This window comes from Hermetia illucens, chromosome 4 (genome assembly GCF_905115235.1).
Source record: "Hermetia illucens chromosome 4, iHerIll2.2.curated.20191125, whole genome shotgun sequence".
NCBI lineage: Eukaryota > Metazoa > Arthropoda > Insecta > Diptera > Stratiomyidae > Hermetia > Hermetia illucens.
The window spans coordinates 28890653-28910658 of record NC_051852.1 but is presented as its reverse complement, the minus strand read 5'-3'; the positions used below and the strand labels follow the sequence as shown (position 1 = coordinate 28910658).

The following is a 20006-nucleotide window of genomic DNA, read 5'->3' as shown; positions in this document are numbered from 1 at the left end:
TTGCAATTGCGGTGGTCAGGGAAGCAGAAGATGCCGCAGATCACAATGATTTCAGGAATGTATACCGTATCATGAAAGAACCTGTATGCGGTCACAAATCTTTCCTTAACGGTCGACTTTTCATCGACGATGACGAGCAGCTAGAAAAGTGGAAAGAAGACTTCATCACGGTTCTTAATCGTATCACATCTGGTGACGTTCCTCCTCTTGTGGACAAAGTGGCTAGTCAGAGTAACATGCGGATACCAACTGTTCCTCCAAGCAGAAGAGAAATCATCAAAACATAATAAAGTCGCTGAGATTGACAATCTCCTCGCAGAGTTATTTATCCGAGCACCTTCAGTTACTGCAGGTTTGATGCTTCTACTCGTACGGGAGTCATGGGAACTCGAGACCGTTCCCAGAAAAAATGAAGAGGAAATAGATGAACATTAAGATTCCAAAGACAGGGATCCGTTTTGAATATGACAATTGAAGCGGTATTCAGCTACTCCCTGCCGTCGCAAAGATAATAGCTAAAGTAATCCAGGGAAGCATCAAAGAACATCTCGAAAGTTTGATGAACAGAGCGCAGGCTTGCTTCCGCTCCGAATACTCCTGGGTAGACCACGTCAACAGCCTACGGATCATTTTCAAACACAGGCCAAATTAGAAGAGTGTGGCTGTGACATACGGCGTAAACCAGCAATTGATTACTAAGACGGAGCGGGAGCCGGGGCCATTGGTCCAAGGAAAATGTACTTACAACCAATGCGTAAGCACACTAGCATACTCCAGACGGACCCCATATACAGATGTGCCTTCTTTAACCTCCAAACGAACTACAGGGGCATAACATTGCTATTGGGACCGATAGCCAAGCGGTGATAAAGGCGGTTAGGTCCAACCAGGTGAACTATAAACTGATTTGGGAATGCCTTGATATACTGAATAAGGCTCCCACAATAAGGTCTAGATACTGTGAGTTCCAGGTCATGTTGGGTTGAAAGGTAATGAGGTAGTGGACGAATTGGCCAAGAAGAAGCAGGGACGACTCTATACGAGCCACAATCCGTCTGTGGAATCGGAAACGGGTTCATGGCTATAACATCAAACAAGTTGGGAAACCGGAAGCTGGATGCTTCAGGTATGAAAGGTTTTGTATATTACTTTTATAAAGCTATTTGAGTGTGCATTTGTCCCATTAGTGCCTGGGGCGTAATATATGCACATATTATATGAGGATATCTTCCTTCGTGTGATATTGACATTCAAAGTTTTGAATTTGAAAAGACGCGACCACTTTGGCCTATTATATCTTTGTTAGTAACAGCGCGATTTCCACCAATCCTGGTAGGATCATGCTTTATGTTATAGCCTACATTGTCGTTCTAGCATGAACTTAAGAGGGGTTTTGCCGTCAATTACTAAAAATTATAGTAATATACTATCTTAACTTTATTTGAACACGCACGGAGGAGGGGATTTCGGAGACTAGGCACCATATAGCGTCTTGATTTTTTTTTTTTCAGATTTTACGATAGGGAAGTTTCTTCTGGGCCCGTTAAAGAAATGATCACTTCCAACCACCTGCACTCCCTATCTTTCAAACAAATGTCAAAACTAACCTGCTCCGGAAAATACTAACGTAGACCTTTCATTTGATACCCCACATAACTATATTGGTGAAAAAAAATTAGCACCCTCCTTTTGCATGCATGGGAACCCCCCACTGTGTGCGTGAGCATTCGCAATTTTCACCTTTTCACCAAAATAGCTGTCCGTCTCCGAGAAAAATGCATGTGACAGACAGGCAGGTAGACAGACCTGCGAAGAATTTCCAGATCTCCCATCAGTGGCGACCCTAGCCTTCGATGAAGTAAGAGAGTGCGAAACAAAAAGCAGGAAACTGTGGGGAATCAACAGGCGTCAAAAAAGGAAAAAAGGCTTCTTGATCATTCCAACAAATGGAACTAAAAATTCAAAAAGGGGGAAAACATGTGCCCAAAGTTGGAATGCTGGCTAGCGAAGCAAAACCGATGGAAAATAAAATCAGTGGTTGGACCAAGGTCGTAAATAAAAAAAGGAACAGAAGTTAAAGGTGCGAATTCGGCTAGAGGCAATTGCAATCTCCAGCAAAGGAAATCTATCGTATGCGGAGATACTGAGAAAGGTGAAATCTGACCCCGACTTAAAAGAACTGGGCGGAAATGTCACTAAAATCCGGAGAACCCAGGAAGGGGATCTCATGTTTGAGCTGAAGAAATCTGGCATGAGAAAAACTGACGACTCTCGTAACCAAATTATAAACTCACTTGGAGAGAATGTCGCAAAAACATGAGATCTATATACAGTGCAATTATCTCGATGAGGTAAAATTCAGAGAAGACAGCTGCACTGCCTTGAAGCAACAATTCAAATTGAAGGAATTCAGGGATGGATCTATCGTGAGCCTAAGAAAAGCTTATGGCTGGAGTGCAATAGAGACCCCAAATGCATTTTGTGCGAAGGAAAGGAGGGATATTGCCGGAAATGGTAAATGCCCCCGGCGTAAAGTACAGTGAAAAGATGAGGTTAATACAAATAAACCTCAATCATTGCAGGGTCGCACAGGATTTGCTTGCGCTGACCATAGACCATAGATTGCTACCATTAGTGAACCGTACAGAAATCTTAATGGTGGTATATGGGTCGCAGATTCACAATACAGAATGGGTCACGCGGCTAGTGACTTGTGCACAAAAACAAGCGGTATATTCGTATACAACTGCTATGCCCCACCGAGCCTCACACTGCCTGAGTTTGACGACCTGTTAAATACTCTTGTTCACGACGCAAGGGGACGGAGTCCAAAGGTGATAGCCGGTGACTTCAATTCGTGGGCCATCGAGTGAGGCAGCAAAGAGAAGGTGATGTGAACACTTATCGGAAAGGGGGATTTGGTTCAATTGTAGATCTGACTTTTGTCAGCTAGGGCTTCACGTACAGCGACCGCCAGGCAATCACCTTTGAACAAAAGACGGAGCGACAGGGCAGGATATCCGCACCCTGGAAGCCGAAATACAAGAAACACCAGGATAATTCATGATGATATTCATGAAGGTGTAGTTAGATCTGCCTAACAAAGCAGGCATCTCCACGGATAGAGCTCTCCATGTCACAGAAAGCATGTCTAAAGCACGTGACGCATCGATGCTTAGGAGAAGCTCATTCTTTACTAGAAGACTCAATTATTGGCAGAATAGTGAACTTACTAGTCTTCGATTGATTTGTCACCGAGCCAGATGAACGGCTCAGAGGCCAATAGGTAGGATCGATCAAGGGCAAAAGGAGCATGGCTATAGGGAAGCCCACAAGAACCTCAAGCTCCGCATCCAGCGGAGTAAGAGGGAATGTATTAAGGAGCTCTGTTTGAAAGCGGACATAAGTCCTTGAGATAGCGCCTATAAAATCATGACAGGACAATTCAGAGGCCATACATCTCCCCAGATCACGTGCTGTTGCTGAAAGTAATCTCTAATCAGAAGTGGGTACTGACACCTTTCAACACCCCTGAATGTGACGCCGATTCAACCAGGGACGAGCTGATGGAAATCTGCCGTCGAATAAGTCAAATAAGGCCTTCAAACTTGCGTCAAATGTAGACCGGGTATGTTCGCGGAGCTGTTTGAAACGTGCTTGTCCAAGGTTATCTTTCCTGCACCATGGAAGCGGCAGAAGCTGGTACTGCTGCTCAAGGCTGGCAAACCTCCAGGGGAACTGTCTTCCTATAGACACATGTCTTCCAGACACGAGTAATTTATAACAGATTACTCTCGGTCGTCGAGAGTCAAGGAGGGCTTTCAGATCGGCAGTATAGGTTCCGTAAAGTTAGATCAACTATTGATGCCATCAAAATGGTTACTGGCTTGGCCGAAAATGCAATTCACGGAAGGGATTGTATCACCAAATATTGTACGGTGGTCACCTTGGATGTGAGAAATGCATTTAACTCGGCCAATTGGAACCTTACACGAAAGTCCCTGGTGAGGATTGGTGTTCCCACCTACCTCGCTGTTATTGTCGGTAGCTACTTGCAACAGTGGACGCTTTGGTATAATACCAATGATGGAGTATATTGTCTCCGCGGGTGTCCCACAGGGCTCTATACTGGGCCCATTACTGTGGAACATCATGTACTTAACTTTCCGATTCCAGGAGGCCACGATGGTGGGTTACGTCGACAACATAGCACTGGTTGTGGTCGCAAAGCACCTTCAAGATGCTGAGTTGTACTCAAGCGAAGCAATCAGTGTTGTTCAGACTTGGTTAGAGAGTGCTGGACTGGCACTTGCAGAAGAAAAGACGGGAGCGGTCCTCATCACTAAGCGCCGTAAGAGAAATTACCCCTGCATTAGAATTGGCATCCTGTCATCACTTCCAAGCTGGCCATCAAATATTATATGATAGACGGAAAACTCAATTTTAAGCAGCACTTAAATCATACTTGCGTAAAAGCATTACTGCCTCAGAAGTTGCAGCGTTCGTCATCTCGGAAATAATGCCGATTGACATCCCAAACAGTTAAACATATACAACAATAGGTCCATCTCTCTTTTATCGCAGGTGAAAAAAGCCGAAAAGGAGAGATCCATAAGCAGCTGACAACAGCGATGGACCAGTCAGATGAGGGTCGTTGGACTTACAGGTTGATCCCTTCCATCGGGGAGTGGTTGGAAAGAAAGCATGGGGAGATCAATTATAATCTCAGCCAGTTTCACACCGGCCATGGAGGATACCGTCAATACCTGTACAGGTTTAAATTGGATATCTCACGTAATTGTCCGAGCTGCGACAGGGCCCAAAAAATCAGCGCATGTTTTCTTCCAATGTCCTAGGTCCGTGGAATTAAGAAAGAACTTAGAGGCAAAGAAAATTTTCTCCGGAGAATGGTAGCTTGCCACGAGGATTGGGATGCGAGCAATCCAGGATAAACTGCGAAGAGCAAAAGTAGTGAGGAAAGCGTAGCTATGAACCCCGCGGGAAGACGGAAGGAGACTTGGGATCAACATCAGACTGTAGTGCCATAAAAGAACAGGATTGATTAAGAAACACTTTGAAAGACACACGTTTATTCTTACTATGTAAATATTTACAAAACCTATAGAAATACTGCTTATGTTTTATTCTTATAGTTCTTAATATCGTACAAATACAAATTGACTATCGCCACGAAAAAATTGTAAATGTGATATCGAAAGTTCTCCTCGCAAAATATAGTGGTCCAGGATTTATAGTTTCAACAATGAGAAGATATTTTTATTGTCAAACACTGAGAAAAACCGCACTATTTTTAAAAACACTCAAATCTGCATTTATATCTTTTACATTTGCCAGCCATAACACTTCCTCTTATTTAAGTCCTAAATTTCTAGTCGGAATGGTTAATATAATTCACAAAATTCTTGTGTGGATTATATCATTAAACGCATTCACAGTCCCAAAGGTACAGCATGATTTTGGTCAACTTTAGGGCAAGTGCCCTTTTTCGGATTACTTCGTGCGTCCCCAGGAAAAATTACGTCTACACTTAAACCTCTTCAGTAAATGAATCTGTCCGGGCTAAAAAATTTTTTAGGACAATTATTTACATGATGACAACGTTTTAGATTAATTAATTTAGAGTGGAATTTACATACAAAATTATATCACCGTAAAACACTCAACAGAATAAAATTTCGCTTTCCACAACTAACAAATGCATGAAAGACGCAGATATAGCGCGTTCCAATACGGACAACAAATTCAACCACGTAGTTTCCACGTCCTAACAATATTTCTCTTTCAATTCGCGCCTCAAAATCTTTCCCGCAACACTTTTCGGAATATCATCCAAGAACTTAACTCCTCCGTCGAGTTTTTTGTAAACTGCCACTTTCTCTTCAACGAATTCTTGGATTTCCTTCTCAGTAGCTTGCATGTTGGGGCGCAACACGACAAAGGCTCGTGGCACTTCGCCATGTTTCTCATGAGGTACACCCAACACTGCAGCATCCAAGATTTTGGGATGATCCCGTAGTAGCTCCTCAAGTTCTGCTGGGGGTACTTGGAAACCTTTCACTTTGATCAGTTCCTTCATTCGATCGGTGATGAAGAAATACCCTTCCTCATCGTAATAGCCGACATCTCCTGTTCGAATCCAGCCTCCATCCAGAAATATGTCCTTTGTTGCTTCTTCGTTGTTCAGGTAGCCCTTCATTACCTGAGGGCCTCGTACACAAACTTCGCCAACGGCATTGGGTCCGAGTCCAATACGGTTTTCACCATCCAAAGATGCAATTTTCGCTTCTGTATTGGGTGTAACGAATCCAACTGAAGCATACTTGGTCATCCCTCGGTGGCCCATCATTATGACAGGGGAGGTTTCTGTCATTCCGTATCCTTGGACGAATGCCACATTGGGATATCTATAAGATAGTGTGGTAATTTTTATGAAAACAACTGCAAGATAACTAGGATTAACTCCGCTTACTTCGTAACCAGCCTTTCTGCATCTAAGGCACCTATGGGAGCAGCACCAGACATTACAACCTTGAGGTGTTCCATGTGCTTCTTTTGAACCTTTGGACTGTTGATCAAAAATAGGACTGCAAGGAAAATGGAGATTTTAGTGGCGTTCAAACATGAAAGACTCCTCAAACTTACTAATTGGCGGTACCAGATACAAGATGCTTGCCTTCTGCTCGTAAAGTGTGCTGATGAGGTCATCTGGATTAAATCGTGGCATCGTGACTAGCTTGCAACCCATTTTCAATTTAGCCAGCATAATCAACGACAATCCGTAAATATGGAAAAATGGTAAAATTCCAGGGCAAACCTCTTGCACAGTTTCTGTGGTGTCCTCTAATAGTGGTGGATATGGAGACCCTGTATAGGTCATTTCACAGTTGACAGTGATGTTTTTATGTGATAGCATTACTCCTTTGGGCATTCCAGTTGTACCCGAAGAGTAGGGTAAGACAACCATGTCATCGATAGTGATTCCAGTAGGTTTCAGTTGGCTAAAATCACAGTGTTTCGGATCAATAATTTCGGAGAAATCCACAGCCCCTTCGGGAATTGAATCGTTTTTATGGGTTTTAATGCAACAAATTGGAATTCGTCTGTTTGCTGCTTTGCAGGCATCTTTTAGTAATTGGTACCCTGCTACTGTGCCGATAACCATTTGGGCGTTACTGTTGTTTAGTTGACGACCGATTTCCTCTGAAAAATGAAAGCAGACATAAATTTAGTGATTTTAAACATTTTGATTGTTTTGTATGTTTTTTTTATTGTGTTTACATGGTATAAGAGGCAAGATAAGTAGGCCTTGTTCTCCAAGGATTGGAGGCTTCATGAGCTTGCGAAACTGCAAACGGGTAACTTCTTCGGAAGAGGGGAATAATAGAAGGCGCACGTATGTTACAATCTTTCCGCCCAGAAACGCTGCTCCACCTTTGACCAAGGAACAACCTATAAGTTGAGGCCTGATTCCCTAAAAGAAAATGATGTTTTTTCTGTCGGACTAGGCTCACATTAAAAGATTTCATTGGATATAATTCAGTAGTAAGCAACCAATACTACTTCTGATTATGCGGCTTGAAAAGTAGAGGTGAGACTGCATCTGGTGAGTGGCCTCTCTTCTCGATAAGACCGAAGTTCAACTTTTGGAAAATTGAGGGTTCCATGTACCAAAAATAAAGTAGACACTTTCTCCTTAAAGTTTTGGCAGTCCATGATCACTTAATGTGAACGGAGGACTATCTCAGTCCGCAGAAAAAAATGTATTTCTTCGTTATTTATCTATTATTATTTGAGCAGAAGGATTTCAAACCTTCCAGCCATTAAGCAACTAAACTAAATCTACAAATGAAAAACCTTGTGTCTGTCATGTTTAATGGCAACTCTTAGAATATTCGACCATTTTGATCTGAGTTAATGCTTCATACACGTGTGCTAATTGTCGTTGGAATCTTTGACTGCAATTATATTTTGGAATTATATTCTGAAGATAATTTTTAAATTAAATTTATTTAATAGCGAAATAGACAACGATCAAATTTAAATTTATTTAATAGCGAAATAGATAACGATCAGTTCGCCGCCGCGGTTGGGAACAGAAGAGACCGACTTATTTCCATGCGGTCCTTACTGTCCCAACCAACGGCATTTTTCCACCGCTAATTCTCCACTCCCCTGGTGCGTTCAGAAAATGAGTGAGTGGAGAGTTCCGCGCCATCTACCCGTCCGTATCCGCGACATTCGAAATAAATTTCGAATGCCGCAGATCCTGCCGCGCCACATCACTCTCCAGTGTCTCAGAGAGTAGGAGGTGCCCCCAAGATTATCCCCCACAACACGCAGAATTTATTTGATAAATCTCTTAAACGTATCGCTTCATCGAGTTTACTCCTGATGCACTTCTCAAGTACCAGGGCTGCATTAAGCATGCAAGCGACTAACGGTCTGCTTTTTCTTTGTAGATCTGTGAATACCTTGGTATCTTCCAATGATAAGGAAAAATATTCTCCTTCAGGCAAATGTGAAGTTAATGTTTCAGTGTAGCTCTATCTTTTCCGGGAGGTTCAACAAATTTTCCAATATAACCTTGGAGACGGTTGTGGTTTTGACACGAAGGTTACGGGGAGATGTTTCTTTCCAAGGCGGAATTTCGGCATGGACCACACGTTTCAATTTCTATTTTCCTCTTGAGTCTTGATGAAACATGCCCAAGTGAGGTGAGGTGCCTTAGCATTCCTTCATGTATGATAAGCTGCTTTGTGCCTAAGACCCTTCCTGCGTCCAAAATCGGGCATCGTCTCGTTCTGCGTTGTACTTTTATTTTTACGCTCCGCTTGAAGGACATAGAACAACGCTCTCACTGCCGGGCTACGATTCCTATGGAAAAAGATACTGTCCTCTTGATTGCAAGCCCACGCTTTGTGACCTACTTACGGCCCATACTTAAAACGCCTATAACGCTAGGGCGGGGGGGGGGGAGGTGCTTCTACTCGTGTCCGACATACTACCAAACTAATTTTGATTTTCCCGGTCTTGTTAGACTACTTTCACCACAGTGAATTTTTCGTTTCTAGAATTTGTAGAAGTACTACGCGGGTATTGTTTACCTTTGGGCCTCTCCCACGGTCTTTCCTGTAGGATAGTCAGGTTCTTGGATTTCCAAAAAGCAAATAAGCTCCAGGCTAGAAACCAAAGCCATCTCCCTCAGTAGCTCCTTCACCGCTTTCCGAAATGTACTTTTGTCGGTTAGTTTCGGACCTAATTCAACAAGCATTCCGTTTTATTTTTAACAGGGAAACTATTTTCCCTCCTATTTCTTCTGGTCTGGTCTTATAGCGGATCTTGACAAGGACTGCAAATCCTTTCGCTCTAGTCCTCTTCGTTTTATTGCCTTTCCTTTCGTTGCTCCATCATTCGTATTCGCTATTTATTTATCTGGAGAGTACCTGGATGAAGTCCCCTTCAGGTACGTTTTAATCTTTTCGCTTTTTCCTAATTCGTTCGTTTTTCCTGCCTTTGCTAATGTATTTTTGAAGAAAGATTGCAGACTGCATACATTTTACAATTGACACGCTTGTTCAAATGAGCTTTTCGTCTTCAGGTTAACAGTTGCTTTTGACTATGCTCCCTATATATCTAAGTCCAGAACTATCATCCACACCGGTAGTCTCAATTTCCATCAGCACTCCTGTAAGCTAATTATTATCTTTCTAGATGGGCGGCAATCGTTAGACAACATCCAATAGCACCTTTCCTCGTCCTATATTTGTCCCTTCGGCATTCCTCAGGGTTCAGTCCTTTCTGCAACCCTTTTCTCCCTGTTCATCGCTGACATCCGCAAAACCAACTCCACACCCGTGTCTTATCCGAATCTTTCAATACGCGGATAACCTACTCCTTTATACCGCCACCAAAGACATCTCACACGATGAAGATCGTCTAAATGCTTATTTAGACGAGCTTTAACATCGTCTCATCCGTTGGAAACTTTCCTTAAATCCCGAAAAATGTGAGACCATTGTCTTCCATGGAAACATGAGAATGACGCCGAAAATGTGCAGTGACATCAGATCTTTATCACTCAAAATTCACGACGATCCCATCTCTACTGTAAAAGAAGTAACAATGAATTCCCGCCTCTCTCACGTTCCCCATCCCACTAGACCGCGCAACTGGTGCATTCAGGTCCTTATATCCTATCCTTAAATACAATATCCCTACTTCGAAAAGGATTAAGCTGTTTTGTTATAAGCAGCTTATCCGACCTCTCCTCATTTTCGGCTTCATTTTGTGGTCCGATTGCTCCCGATTCCAAATGAAACGACTCCGCCTCAAAGAGCGCAGAATCGTTGGCCACTGCTCCAACATTTTTAAAAACGAAGACCGCTCGAAATACATTTCCAAACTGATCGTCTACGAGTCCTGCCAAACCCCACGTATTGATGCCTTCCTTGTCCGTCATGCCCTCAATTTCCTGATCAGGTGTCAATCGCATCCCAATCCTCCTGTCTCCAAAGCCATACAGATGAGATCGTGGAAGATAACCTTCTTCGGACTCATCTGTTTGCCCAGATCCTCTTATCCGTCCAAGTTTAGTTTAGTTTAGTTAAATGGGGGGAGCCGCAGCTCCGAGCACTCAGGCCATTATTAGGCCCATTGTACTATCCCCGTAAGTTGCCTATTCAATGGCTTCCCGCCTACGGTGTTCGCAGGCTTTAACGAATCTGAGAACATTCTCAAGAGGCAGAGAGTGTGCAGATTCCTCATTGAAGAAAACCTTGCCAAGGTGTCTTCGTCTGAGATCTGAGGATGCCGGCAGCTGCATAAAAAGTGCAGGGCAGTTTCCTCCTCCTCCTCACATTGGCTGCACACAGCCGAAACCACTACCCCAATCTTTTCCATATGGTATTTTAAGGGACAGTGTCCCGTCAAAAGCCCTACTAGGGTTTTCATGTCCCACTTCTTAAGGGACAACAAAAATGCCGCTCTAGTGGCCCTAGGCTCCTCCACAAGGATTTTCGCTTGCCGGCAAGAGTCCAAATTTCTCCACTCGGTTGCGTGAATCCTTGCAATTTCACCCTTCAGAGTAGACTTGACAGTAGATGGTCGGATTCCAAGAGCTGGTTCTGGCCCCATCATTGTGGATCCAGACCCTCGGCGAGCCAGTCTATCAGCCCCCTCATTACCGGCGATGTTAGAGTGCCCCGGCACCCACATCAGGAATGTTTCGTTCAGACGGCCAAGTTTCAGCAGCACCTGATGACAACTCCACACCAACTGGCTTGATATGTTGTTGCCATCTAGTGCTGATAATGCCGCCCGACTGTCGGAACAGATTCGAATGGTGCGACCCCTCCATTTTTGTCGCAGACATTCTTCTGCTGCCAATGAAATGGCATATATCTCCGCCTGGAATATGGTCGTCATTTTTCCGAGGGGTCGGGCCAGTTCTATAATCGGATTCTCCGAGAACACGCCTGCACCCGATCCATCCTCCGTGACTGACCTGTCGGTGAAGATTATTAGGTCTGTAATCTGAAAAGACTCATGGCCACTCGACCATTCTTCTCTTTCGGTGATTACGACAGTGTATGTCTTTTCAAAGACGAATCTGGAAACCATATGATCGGTCGGCATCAGGGCTACCGCATGTTTTTCAAGGAATTTTCAGATAGACGCATGCCCGTTGGATTGGCCGCCTTTCCACGCCCCAATGGTATCGAGCCTATATGCGTCGTTGGCTGCTTTCCGTTTCACCTCCAAGTGGATGGGGGGTAAATTTAGGATGGCTTCAAGTGCCGCAGTCGGCGTAGTACTCATTGCTCCAGTAATACTTAGGCAACCAAGTCTCTGAATCTGCGTTAGCAGTTTCCGGCTGTTAGCAAAGTTCAGTCTTGGCCACCAGACGATGCATGCATACATCAAAATGGGTTTTATTATGGATGTATACATCCAATATATCCGTTTAGGTGAAAGTCCCCAGGTCTTACCTATCGCATTCCTACAGCACCAGAGCAATCTGCAGGATTTCTGGTATTGTTCCTGGATATGATGCTTCCACGTTAACTTGGAGTCGGAATGTACTCCTAAGTACTTGACTGTTTGTGCCAGCTGGATTTCCGCCCCTGCTTAGGTGGGTAGCGTATAGCTGCCCCACCTGACGTTCCTAGTGAACATAACTAGTTCAGTCTTTCTAGCGTTCACCGTGAGTCCATTGCGGAGGCACCAGCTGTGGATTAGATGCAGAGTTGCATTCAAGCGGTCACATACTGTGTCCGCAAACTTGCCGGTAATTATTACGGCTAGGTCGTCCGCAAATGCTTGCGAGAAGACTTTTTTGTCCTCCAGGAGCCACAGCAGGGTATCCATCACCAAGAGTCATAACAGTGGAGAGAGAACCCCTCCCTGTGGGCAGGCCCTGAGACATCCTGCTTCAATAGACTTGTGGCCGACCGATATGCGGATTTTTCTCCACTCTAGCATGTGAAGGATCCAACTGATTAGCAGCGGTTCGATTCCATGCTGTCTTGCCGCATCACAAATTGCCGCAAATGAGGCATAATTGAAGGCACTTTCGATGTCCATGAATGCGCCTAAAGTGTATTCTTTATCGGACATCGCCTTTTCAATTTTTGCCGTAAGTTCATGGAGTGCTGTCTCCGTGGATTTGCCTTTCTGGTAGGCGTGTTGCCTATGGTGAAGTGGCCATTTATGAATGTGTGTATCCCTTATGAACCGATCTACTAATCTTTCTAGTCCTTTTAGCAGAAAGGACATTAGGCTGATCGGTCGAAAGCTTTTTGCGTCTGTGTAGGTGGGCTTTCCTGGTCTGGGAATGAACAACACCTTCACATCCCGCCATATAATTGCAATATAAGCGTGTGCTAGGCATGCCCGATATATATTCCGAATGTGTCGACCCAGGGCATCCATTCCTTCTATTACTAGCGCAGGAATGATGCCATCCGGACCTGCAGACTTATATCTGTGGAACGAGTTAAATGCCCATTTCACTCGCTCCAGTGATACTACTTTGCATGCCAGATTCCAATCTCTCGGTTGAGGGCTGTATGCACCTGTTGTCCCCGAGATTAGATTTTGGATGCTGCCTGGGAAGTGTACTTCAAGCAAATGATTTGCCATTTCTTCATCGCTTTCCGTGTACTTCTCATTCTGTAAACGTAAGTAACCCAGTTTCTGACTACGTTCTTTGACCAGAATCCGCTTCAGCTTTGAGGTTGTCTCAAGAGAGTTAGTCTCTTCGCAAAAGCGTCTCGAAGATGATCGTTTAGCCGATCTTATGCTCTTCTTTAGAGCCTTCTGTGCCTCTTATCCGTCCAAACACATAACCGTCTCTTTGATCCCCAAGGTAGAGTAATCTTCTATGCAGGCAATTACTCTGACTCCCAATTTTTTAAACCGCACCTCTCCTAGCCCCTGTTTCGCATCCCCGTCCGCATGTCACCAATCCTGCCACATTCCTTTTTCCTTCCCCGCCCCACCCTTTTTTTAAATATACTCAACGGGTGGAGGTTTTTTCAGCTTTTCCTCCAAAATGATCTGCAAATATTTTTCTCATATATTTCTTTAGTGATAAGTTAAATTAGGCTTCATTATATATCTCAGATTAAGTTTAACTGTTAACTTGGGGACTACCTAAGTTAGTTATAAGTTTATACTCATCTATCTAGAAAATAAAAAAAAATAGTCGTTTTTCGCATCCATACCACTAGTCGCATCATTTTGCGAGGTCTTGTGCACTCTGAAATCCTGCCGGGTATTTCCGCGCTGGGTGCTGGGAAACCTACACATTTTCGTACGGTGCCCGAAAGCAGTCACCTCTTCTTCCGTTTGTTTCCTACTCTGTCTTGTTCTCCATGTGATTTTTAGCAGCGCATCGTATGGAAGATAGTGAGCCGCAATAGTCTAGAATGAGTCTACTTTGGGGAACAAAGTCTCTGTCCCAGTTCGTTGAGGGCTCTTCTACGCTTAGCTGATTCTGTACTCATGGGTGGCTCAAATTTCGCGGTCTACTGGTACCATGCATGCGAAAACGCGATTACCAATGGGTACTAGCGCTAGCCAGAGCCTAAGAACTTTACCCTCAAAAATTCAATATATATTATTTTTCGGTGAAGGCTCTTCTTTGAGACGAGCAGTGATCGATAGCATGGTAGTTTCCTCTTGTCGGGAAGCGCCAGGTATAAAATGATATTAAATTTTCAGACCACATGTGTATACTTTTTTAGGGACTGAACACTATCTTCACTTGCCCCATTTTGAAATTGGTAGAAGCACGACCGGGAGACGAAAAAACATGTATGGAGCGCCGGAGCCACGGCAAATCGAATTACCAGAATTGAGACAATCGGATGAGAGAAATCTTCGAGGAAAACTACCCTCAACATACGCATGAAAAGGGAGAAGCACGTCGTATTTGATAAGATAGAGAAGATGAGCAAAAGCACTTATTAACAGCGCTCAGAAAACCGAATCAACTGAATACTGAAATCAGGTCATAGAGGTTCGAAAAGCACTGAAAAAGACAACGAAGAGGTTTTGTCACGGAAGGTTCAGATTGTGGTCATTATAAAGTCGATAGAAATAAGATGTCTGTGGGAATGCCCATTAGAGGGCTTTGCTTTTTTTTTGTTATCGTTCTTGGGACTAGAACGGTTTGGTTTCTCAACGAGGAAAGAGTACGATTCTACCAGGGACCCAAAATTGATGACTCCGCAACATAAAGTGGTATCCTGGTGCTGTAAAAGTGAGATAACAGGTGGCCATAGCCAAACAGTAGAAGGCTTCTAGGATTTCCAATTCGTTTTAGAGAATATATACTTTTTCGTGATCATCGGAAGAGAAGTAGGTATCAGCGCGACCTTTCTGTGGACCTACACTTAGGATCTGGTAGACCTGCATCGTCAATTTTCACTACTTTCTTTGTTTTGGATAGCTTCGAGACTGCAGATATAATCATCTTTACCGACACGTCTGAGATATAGATTGTGGCCGGGTTTAGAAGGGTTTCCGCAAAATAGCGACTATATTCCAGAGTTATATGCCATTCTACTGGCAGTAAAAGAACACTTCAGTCCCTGTTATTTTACAAAAACTTCACATCTCCTTAACCGACACGTGAGCTCGCAGCGGCACCTGAGAACAAACAAACAAGGGGCATCCACCAATATAATGGCTCGAGGGTGTCAAGGCAGGAAAGAAGCCCTAAAGGCCGCGTTTCATTGCACATCTGAGACAGTAGACGCATCGATTGAGGATCCGATCCGTCATGCACCTTCCCTCTTGATCGCGGCATTCAGGTCCGGAGTTTTACTCCTAAACGTGGGCAGTCGAGACCCCATTTTTTTGTTTCCAGGTTTTGTTCGCGTGTTGATCTTTCGTTAGAATCGCGCGATGCCCCTTTTGTTTTTTCAAGTTACTAAGGGTATGGAATCTTTGGGCATCGTTAGGGTAGGGACGAAGTAGATAACTGGCCCGATGTCGATGTCGCTAAGATGTTTTCTTGTGTGTGTTTTCTCATCTTATCCCAACAGGAAGCGGATGCATCCGAAAGATTGGTTTGGATGAATTTACTTATTTCCTCACTTTTTAGGACAGCAAACATGAATCTATTGCTGAGAATGTTGCACATGTTTGCTTCCACCAAACTTACCATGCAGGGATTTAAAGCATCATCTGCTCAGTGATTCCATTTATGGAAGCTCTACCTTTGGTTTCCACTGGAATGCGGAAAACCGTAAACAGCTGTGCAATATCTATTGGTATGACGGAAATGGAAAAGAATTTGAATTGAAAAACTATCGTACTCAGTATCATATCCTTAGTAGAACAGCGAACATGTGAAAATCAACCGGGCGGAGCCGAAATATTCAGAGAATCCATATAATGAATGGAAATGAGTGAAGCGTGTTATGAAAAAGGGAAGAGACGTCTTAAGGTCCGGTAAGTTGTGACTAACAGGAGTGCCGTGACATTGTGCCCAAATTGGCCTCTTACCATATGTTGTTGAGAGAGATGCCAAAATCGTTTACAGTGGAGTAGTTCGGTTGACGGCTAGATACCATAACGACCATTACTTCGTCTACTGTATCGGCTTGATCGGAAACTTTTCACCACTGCACCATGGGTACTCGATAAAATAAACTATGGAAATTAATCCTTTTAACACTGCCTTCTTTTATAGAATCACAACGAAGGGGAAAGAGAGATATAACCTCTGACTTCAACAAACATTCGCCAAAGATCCCCCATAGCCTTCTAACAGATTCCAGATCAGTATGACTTTATAACTTATTAATACACAGTTCTGATCGTTACTATGAGCCTGGTAAAAGTCGAAAGGTTTATTCGATACTGAAGAGAAACCAGAGAGGATGGCAGGGGTTTCCTTGAATTGACAGTTCCCTTCCTCCTCTCCCTTCCCGTTGGTGAAAGGAATTCCCTGACTTGAAGACTCCGCAAGGCGGGAGAGTTCGGGGACTAGCCCGAAGTAATGTGACAAACGGTTTCAAATTAGTTCTCCATGGTCCCCCCCCCCCCCCCCGCTGGTAGAGATTTGAGATGACAAAATCTGGGATACGGGTCTACTGCATACTGAGTATGATTGAATTTGACTTTAACAAACTGACTAAATGAACGTAATACGCCCATCTTATTGGAAGGAGCCATTTTCCAAAGGTATTGTTAAATTCGATTTAAATTTTATATGAAGGCTTTACTGTAAGCTATCAACTTTACGTTAAATGCAGAAGGAAGGAATGCTACGTCCATCGTGCAAATATCGGGCAATCTCGAGGATCGATTGACCTCAACATCGACTTCGGTGGGAAATAACCAAAAGCTCTACTGAAGCAGTGATGTCATGATACGCTAGACGGTGATTTGAAAGTTCTTCGACCACACCTGGACCAAGGCTATAACCGATAAAAAGGGCGAATTCCATATGACAAGCTTGTCCGAGATGCCAAAGTAATCTCTCGTTTCAACGGAAGCAAAATCATCCTTGCGTTTCCAAGCGGAGTAAAGTCGCCACTTCTAACATCATTTCTCCAGGACTATTCGTTAAACCTGGGAATTTGAAGTTTTTACCAGTGAGTGGAAGAAGGAAAGATCATCAAAATTTCGAAGCGCTGCATCCGTCTTGATTGTGATAATTGGGCAGGAGTTTGTGCGCTCTCTGCCGTCGTGATGGTATTAGCTAAAATCATCCTACAATGCATCAAGGAACATTTCTTCCAGAGAATATGGAGTGACTTAATGGACCATGACATCTTCCTTCAAACACTCAACTTCACTGATGACATCTATTTACTCTTACTGCTGGAGTCATGGCCCTTGGTTAAGTGGCTCTGGATTTGGAGAGATAGGCACTAACAAACCCAATATTCTCAGTTTGACAGGTCATTGTATTCTCCCCTTTTGAATTAATGGGCAAAATATCGAAAGTGTTGATCAATTCGTTTAACCTGGTAGGGTTGTTACTGGTCAAGGTGGCGGCACCCAAATGAATGGCCTGGGACGTTGACTGCGGCAAATCCGCTTTTGCTATTCTGTCTAAAATCTGGATATGCCAATTATTTGAAAAAGTCGCCGTCGCTGTTACTCGAAAGTTCAATGCTATATGTGTCCGACGTGTCATCGGAGTACCTTGATCTGAGATAATATCAAATGAAGAACTTGGTTGGGAGGACGAGATGAGAAGACGGATATATCAGTGGCTAGGCTATACATGAAGAAAGGGTACAATTTCATTGCAGATTATGCTATCAAATGGCTCTTACAATCGCAGAATGGCTGAAGAATGGACCATTCTAGAGTTATATGGAGCAGCATAGTGGGTTAGGAGTGCAAGTTTCTCTGGCAGCTATGGCGCATAGGCATGGTCGTTGGGGTACACTCCATATAGGATATTTTGGTAATTAGATACACCCTTCTTGTAACTCATAACAGAGTTAAGAAACTGAAGTAATTTCTAATACTAATGAAGGGTTACTGGTTAGGCAACAAGAGGTTTAGGGCCGCAGGAAATAGAAACAAAGCAGGGAGAGATGCCATTGAACTTTGATGAACAAATGGGTACCTGATAGGAAAACCACAATTTTTTTCAAATTGGTGATTATTGGAGATATAGCCGGATTTTACTTGGCGCCGGATAAAATGACGCCTAAGTTTACCTTTCTTCAATGGATTTAGTCATGCGAAATACGTTAATAAGTTGAGTCAGCCAGTAATTTGAAGATCCTATCAGTGTGATTTCCAATGATGAATATGACACACAGTGAACTTTATGCCATGGAGATATAGAGATAAGAACGGGATTGAATTCACAACGATCGGAAGAGCAAAAGTCAACATTATCTGACCAGACATGTTTAATAAACTTATTGCAATTACGTGTCGACTGTTTTGACGATTACCAAAGGTCTATTTTGAGAAAATTGTAAATGAAGCAGTCATATATTGCATTGTCAAAAATCAGCCATTGAGATGATGGCAGTGATAAGTTCAGATGTTTATTGAATTATTTCAAATCAATCACTTGCAACAGCATTGATAATCACTACATCGTGATTCATTGGTATACAAATCAGTGAGTTTAAAAATATTGTAATGACGGCTATGGTAAGGATAAGGCGGCAGCTTTCTATAAACGCAGTTAATAGTACGTGATTTCGCATTATCTGAAAAAAGGGACGTATTGAACTGACAAAGGCCGCGATCGGGAGACAACTCATCGCCTGTTTGGTAGCTGAAATACATCGAATCATCTTAGAAAACAAACCAAGGGAGGGGTGGGGATCGGGAGATAAAGCAGAAATTAGATTAGATTAATTAGATCTTCAGGGCAGCTACCGAAAATTTATCAACTATGGGAAAGCACACACCGAATAGGAAGAAGAGGAGTAGTGTCGGAATATCGACGATAAAGTCAAAAAGGCCTCTCATCAGGAATGGGAAAGAGTCGAACAAGGAGAGCACGGCCAGTTTCAATGGCAGGTAAAGTTCCACAAAGGAACCGCGGATGTATGGCGACCGTAAGGCTATTTTCCTTTAAATCGAAAGTGTGCTTTTCTGCCGATACAGAGCTAGAAATCAGGTTTGATGTATGAAAACATTTGAGGTGGATGCTTCCATAGAGATGCTATTGGGGAAGCCACGATGGGTGCGGTTTCAAAATAACAACATTCATAATATAAGCATGCAACGCTGCATTGCCGAGGACGCGAATCCTCTAAAATGGGAGGGCGTGGCTTGGCGGATTGTCGGCTGCATACTTTGAAGTAAGAAAGAGAAACAGAAAACCTCTGAGAATCGTCGAGGCAGGCCTAAGCGGGGAATACCCAACAGCAAGCGAGATGCTTTAAAGATTTTTTCGTGGACGTAAACCAAAACCACTAGGAAAGGAGTTACCCGGTTGTTAAGAAGAAGCGGACAGGGCAGTTGTTGCGATCGTCTCGGTTTCAGGGAAGGACGTATATAGTGACGACTTTCTTCCCCTTGCAAAAAGAGACATCAATAGGGATAAACAAACATTGGACGTCTTCACCTACTGTGTTTCTAGTTACTCGGAACGGACCCTTTGGTACTGTAGTGGTGAGGGTCTATCTGGCTAGGGTAGCACAAAACTCAATCTTGACTATTCTTTCCTGGAACGTAATGTACAATGGGGTCCTTGTCCTCCCTGTGTCGAAGGAGTATAAGATTTTTGGGATAATTTGGCGGCAGTTGCCGTCGCTGAGCAATCTGAGGATGTTAAGGTAAACATAAAAGATATCGGCGCTCTAAAAATAAGTGTGGAGAAAGTGAAGCTTAAAAAAGCGAAACAAAAAACGGAGGGAGTGTTCATAACCAACGACCGGACGACGAAATCTACCGCTCCGTAAATGTACCTGCATTGGAGTACTAGAGCGGCTCACACTCAAAGCGCCCGGTCCAGCGAGGAAAAGTTTCGTTGGATCGAGCGGCAG

The 20006-nt window shown here is 43.5% G+C and overlaps 1 protein-coding gene across 3 annotated transcripts in view; it reads right to left on the bottom strand.

Annotated features, from left to right (window-relative positions):
- Positions 1-5105: 5105 nt before the first annotated feature.
- LOC119654451 (4-coumarate--CoA ligase 1) overlaps positions 5106-20006 on the bottom strand; it is a 39914-nt gene continuing 25013 nt past the window's right edge. For 2 of the 3 annotated variants that reach the window (XM_038059860.1, XM_038059861.1), the window contains exons 4-6: positions 6664-7221; positions 6491-6605; positions 5786-6425 (exon numbers count right to left, since the gene is read on the bottom strand). In XM_038059860.1, the coding sequence (XP_037915788.1) occupies positions 5786-6425; positions 6491-6605; positions 6664-7221 (1313 nt within the window). Of the gene's footprint in view, positions 6426-6490; positions 6606-6663; positions 7222-20006 lie in introns of all 3 variants that reach the window. The other variant, XM_038059862.1, reaches the window with a different exon arrangement.